Source organism: Taurulus bubalis, assembly GCF_910589615.1.
Source record: "Taurulus bubalis genome assembly, chromosome: 20".
NCBI lineage: Eukaryota > Metazoa > Chordata > Actinopteri > Perciformes > Cottidae > Taurulus > Taurulus bubalis.
Genome location: NC_136608.1, coordinates 19268188 through 19274258, shown reverse-complemented (window position 1 = coordinate 19274258; position 6071 = coordinate 19268188). Strand labels below are relative to the sequence as shown.

The 6071-nt window shown below is 43.0% G+C and overlaps 1 protein-coding gene across 1 annotated transcript; it reads right to left on the bottom strand.

The window, feature by feature from the left end:
* Nucleotides 1-346: 346 nt before the first annotated feature.
* opn1sw1 (opsin 1 (cone pigments), short-wave-sensitive 1) lies at nt 347-2770 on the bottom strand (the record flags this gene model as incomplete). The annotated part of the gene is made up of 5 exons (XM_079236202.1): nt 347-388; nt 1594-1833; nt 1916-2081; nt 2172-2340; nt 2539-2770. 5 exons carry the CDS (start codon nt 2768-2770, stop codon nt 347-349), a joined length of 849 nt encoding a protein of 282 aa, XP_079092328.1.
* Nucleotides 2771-6071: the final 3301 nt, after the last annotated feature.

Sequence of the window (6071 nt, the reverse complement as noted above, 5' to 3'; positions counted from 1 at the left end):
ACATTTACATATTATTTGCTGTATGTTTTGAGTGGACTAACCCTTTAAGACTACACTGTTTAAAAAATTTAATCTTTATTCAGTGCAGTTATGAGAGCTGAAGTATTTCACAAACAGAGTCCACATTTCCTCAATTTAACTGAGGGGAAACAAATTGTAAGATTTTTTATTACAATCTTTTGCATTTAGAAATATCTCTCCAGTACAATAAATACAGAAGAAGCTGAACAGTTTGTTATATTTACATGTCGTTTGCTCAGATATTTTCAGCATTGTTGTTGTAAACTTTAAGAAGCTGTGGACACTGATGACACTTCAGTCTTTGATGAAACTTCAGATGTTTCGTTCATTTCCTTTCCAAAGACGTCTCCATGATGCAGGCGTTAAACTGGTGTGGAAAACAACAATAATCAGGATTTGACCTGAGAACAGCAGAAGAAGAGATACCCAACAACAATACAGCCAGATTCTCATGAACAGTATCAGAACCGATCACATCACTAAACATGTTCAAAATGAAATGTTTCATTGTATCCAGTGGGATGAAATATTCAAGTTTCACGACCTCTATACCATATTCTATATAAACTATATGTTCTGTCCAGCTTCAGTATGTAACTAGTTAAACAGACCTGGCATATTGGTATGTATACAATATATACCAGGTGACCAGATGATATTCACCAGCATGAGAATATAGGATGTCAAGGTGTTTTAAGGTGGAGCAAACAGTAAGCGCATAAAGGATATCAAGGTGTTTTCAGTTGGAGCAAACAGCATCAGCATAAAGGATATCAAGGTGTTTTAAGGTGGACCATTAACTGACAGCTGACTGCTTACCAGACGGGTGGGGTTCACAGTGGAAGCAGGTAGAAGTCAGGACGGACGGCAGTGAGACAGTCAGGCGAGTTTCCTCGACACCAGCTTAAACAGATCTCCAACCATCCTTGGAGATCTGGACCCTTTAAATGGAGAGCTGGTAAATCCGATATCCCTGTCTGAGGGGCTTATCTCCCGGATCTAACACTAACACCGGATCCGGCCCGCCAGGGGATTCAGTCCAGCCCGCAGGATAATTTTTAACATTTTAGAAAAGAAAAAGAAGATGAAAAAAATAAAGAATCCCTGAGTTGGGACTCGAACCACTGATCCTCTGATTGTAAGACGGGCATAATAACCATTGAGCCACAGTCACCATGGGCGGCCGGCCAATACAGGGCAACGGGGCTTGGCCTCACCCACCTTCAGCAACCAAAAACTGACAGTCACAATTGATTGCATCACTGGCTTTACTAAAGATATTGCCTAACTCCGAGGGAATCTGCAGAGGAGAGCCCAGGCAGGTAAACAGTGGGATGATGTCTGAATTGTTGGTCTTTATGTTTCTAATTCATTGAAGGAATACCTTTTAAAATAGGGTTTATCATCCAAAAACCTTCACCAATGATTTAAACATAGAGAAATATTATCATTATGTATGCGTTATTATGTTATGATTGTACAGGTCCGGCCCACTTGAGATCAAAATGGGCAGCATGTGGCACCTTAACTAAAATGAATTTGACACCCCTGGTTTACAGTAACCCTGCTCACCTGTTTGTTCATGAAGGCATAGATGAGCGGGTTGTAGACACACGAGCTTTTGGAGAAAAACGCCGGGATGTTGACGAGTCGATAGTCTTTGTTTTCGTCTGACGAGTAGGCGAAGTATAGAGCTGCCAGAGCATACGGCCCGTAACAGGTGAGGAAGGACCCCACCATGACGATTACCATCCTCGACACTTCCTTCTCAGCCTTCTGGGTGGAGGCCGACTCCACCTGCTGAGCTGCTACCTAAACACAAGAAACAAGACCAGGACCTTCAAAGATGGTAGTTCAACTGTTGATGGAACACATTTGTCAGACTTAAACTCACAGCTCTCAAAGCACCCAGCAGCTGAGAATAGGAGAAGATGATGATGCTGAGTGAAGCGATGAAGCAAGTCACCATCAGGAAGTTGGTGTAGCTGGAGCAGTTGAACTCCTCGTTGTGAGTGTACCAGTCAGGTGCACAGGAGCAGCCCAGACCTTCAGGGATGTACCTGAAAACAACATGGGTCATGTTTAAAAGGTCAGATGAAGTCTGTAGAAAGCACCAGACTCTGAGAACCTCACACAGGTGTGTTACTCACCTGCTCCAGCCAAAGAAAGGTGGGATGGCACAAACGATTCCCATGAGCCAGGTGAAGGCGACAGCAGCCAGAGAGTTGGTACTGCTGAACTTAAAGGCCCCAAACGGGTTACAGATGATCAGATATCTCTCCAACGACAAGACAGCCAAAGACCAGGCGGTCACAAGTCCTGCAGAGGTCAGAGGGGAATGGAAATGTATCTTAATAATGAAAACATAAAATGATAATAATCTACAGAATCAGTAGGTGTACTAAGTGTTTTTCTGCTGAGGTCAAATTAAAACTTAAATTAACTTCTGTAGCTCCCATCATATACCTGCTGTTGACACCAAATAAAAGCAGCACACAGATCACGTGATCTTTTTACCTGCTATCGATCCCATGGCAGACTCCATGGCACACAAGGTGTGACCCAGGAAGAAGTAACCCTTCATGGTGGAAACAAACACCTGACTGACAGAGAAGACGACGAAGACGAGTCCTGTCAAGAACACGTTGACGAGGATGTAGTTGAGTGGGACTTGGAGCTTCTTGTATTTGAGCGTGACGAAGAGAACGATAAAGTTGAGGGGTGTTCCAGCAAACAGGACTAAACCCATGAAGATGGTCTGCAGGTGGAACGCCTACCGGGGGGCCAGGTGGTACTGCGACCCCTCGAAGGGACTCACCTCAGAGACGTTCTCATACAAGTGTCAGTATTTCCCCATCGTGACCCTGAGCTTTCTGCCTGATTACTACAGCCTCCTTATATACTCTCATGAACCACTTACACTACAGATTTACTCCGAAGAGCTGCTTTACTTTCCCTAAAAACACATTTTAGGATTAACAATTGTCACCTTTAATCTGTTTACGGTCAAAGCAGGCGGACATCAACGGCAGCATGTTAAAAACATGTACTGATACGTTCGAGATGCAGACCATCAGTTCAAACGCTCAAGAACTACATAGCCCCTTGAGTCTGTGTTAGGGGGCAGCAGAACCTAAAGACTAATGGGCTGGGAATCAAATAGTTCTAGTCATACATTAGATAGGAACATCATAAAATCATTCATTGAAATGGATTGTGCAGGAAGGGCTTAGAACATTATAGTGAAAGTATGTGATGGACGTCATGCTCTATTATGCCTTTCTTACACAGATGACATTTTATGTACCTCATGAATTGAGAATAGTGGTGAAAAAGACATATTTGTGATCGAGAACTTTTGATATTTGGAGATTACTTTACAAGAATTGCATCTTTCTGCAATAACTGTTCTAAAAATCTTAATCATCGATATACAGTGAAGATGCTCTGAAGGTCTGTGAAGGTCTCTGTTGGTCTCTGAAGGTCTCTAAAGGCTCTGACGGTCTGTGAAGGTCTCTGTTGGTCTCTGAAGGTCTCTAAAGGCTCTGACGGTCTCTGAAGGTCTCTGTTGGTCTCTGAAGGTCTCTAAAGGCTCTGACGGTCTCTGAAGGTCTCTAAAGGCTCTGACGGTCTGTGAAGGTCTCTGTTGGTCTCTGAAGGTCTCTGTTGATCTCTAAAGGCTCTGGCGATCTCTGTTGGTCTCTGAGGGTCTCTAACGGCTCTGAAGGTCTCTGTTGGTCTCTGAAGGTCGTAGTTTGGGCTTGTGATGTTTAACGACGCTGTGAGAGAAATCTTAAAATACTCCAGTTTAGAAGAGACATGGATACATGAAAAAGTATTGGTGGTAGTTTAAAGTGAGCTCTGATTGATCCGATCGTCACACGACTGTAAACCTTTTACCAAGAGCTTGTTCACACGTCAAACAGCTTAACCTCTGTCTGCTTTAATTAACCACTTCATTAAACAATTACTAATTTCTTCACCTTTGTAATCCCAATAACACAGTAAAGTCTACACAGCTGGTCTCCAGCATCATTCTGTTACTTTTAAGAGTCCTTTATTTGTCCCACAGTGGGAAATTACAGGATTACATTTATATTCTATTCCATATTCATACAGTTATATTCAGTGTTTTATGTGAGTATATGATATTTATAGGGTTATATTTAGTGTTAAAATGTGTTAATGATTCCCACTTTGTGATGAAAGAAAATATTATATATAAAGATAAAACACTAAACTGTAAGTGCAGCGTTTCATGAAGTACAGGGACGTTGTCTGCAGAGAACAATCCAATAAGAACCTTTTTGTTTTCAGGCTGGGATTTTAATCCGGATGTTTCAGATTTACCTGAACAGGTAAATCTTTTTGTGGAACTTCAGGATTGAGCTCCTCCTCATTGAGCAGGTGATCCTCCTCAATCCGGAAGATCCACAAAATGTCGTCAGATGATTAGATTAGACACAAAAGACTTTGCAGCTCCAACTGGTTCTAATCTGAGGACGTTAATCTCTCCATCGCTCCTTCATCCCTCCTTCATCGTAACGGGGGGTTAAGGACTCAAACGCAATATGACGGTTTATGAACAGGTTTATTCGGGGTCAGGATATAGGACGGTGGTTACCAGTAGTGATGTGTCCTTTGGTGTCGAGGCTCCGAAGCGTGTCGAGTAATCAGATAGATTTTGGTGAAGCGTGTATCGAGGCTTGTGTCGGTGACGTTCGAAGCCTCCAAACCGGCCGCACCACGTGACTGATTCAGAAAATTCAGAAAACGGAGAACACTGAGAACACGGACGACAAGGACGACACGGAGAACACGGAGGGACGCGGAGAACACCGATAACACGGACGACATGGACGACATGGACGACACGGAGAACACGGACAACACGGAGGACACGGAGAACACAGATAACACGGACGGCATGGACGACACGGAGAACACCGGAGAACAGGGAGATCCTTTATCCCTCCTTCATCGTAACGGAGGATATGGAGAACACAGAGAACACGGACGACACGGAGAACACGGACGACACGGAGAAAACGGAGAACACGGAGGGACACGGAGAACACATTTTTTTAATGAGAAAACTGTCCTTTGATTTTGTAATGTTTTAAAATATGAAATGATCTTCTTTGCTTGTTGTATTTTAAGTTGAGTGTCAGGAACCGGGCCGCACGGCCATGACAGAAGAAGAAGGGACACAACGAGGTTAACAGGAAAGAGGATTTACAACTTTATTAACATAACAGAACAAAGACAGAGAGAGAGAGAGAGAGCGCGCACCAACCACTAACCACTAAGGAGCACTAAGGAGTTATTTATGTGATTCTGATTTCTTAAAATGCAATACCTTTTTTTATTTAGTTTTATTCAGGAGTTTATTCATGGAGCGCTAAAGATATGTTTTATTACATCATGTTGTTTACAGATTGAATAATCGAACTCCCCAGAGCTTTGTCACATTTCATGTTAAAAATTAAAATCAATCAACATCCACAGCTCTGAGCGGAGGAGGCGGAGCTTCAGTTTCTGGTCCAGATAGAGTATAACTACTTTTTTATCTGAGACGATGAGTATAAATAAACAACTTTATCTGGAGCGGTGAGTATAAATATGTATTTATCTGGAGCGGTGAGTATAAATACATATTTATCTAGAGCGGTGAGTATAAATATGTATTTATCTGGAGCGGTGAGTATAAATATGTATTTATCTGGAGCGGTGAGTATAAATACATATTTTAACTGAAGACCTGATCTCTGGACCTGGACCCTGGTCTCTGGACCCTGTCTCTGGACCTGGACCCTGGTATCTGGACCCTGGTATCTGGACCTGGTCTCTGGACCCTGGTAGACCCTGGTAGACCATAACCCCCTACATGTGTATTATGTTCATTAGAACTCTTAATGAGGAACCGGCGTTTCTTCTGTATGAAGCTCCGTCGTCACAGAGCGGAACTAATGTTTGTTTCTGTGTTTCCTGCCGGGAGGTGTTCGCGGTTGCACGCAGGAAGCCTGTGCGAGATGGCGGTCGACACACAG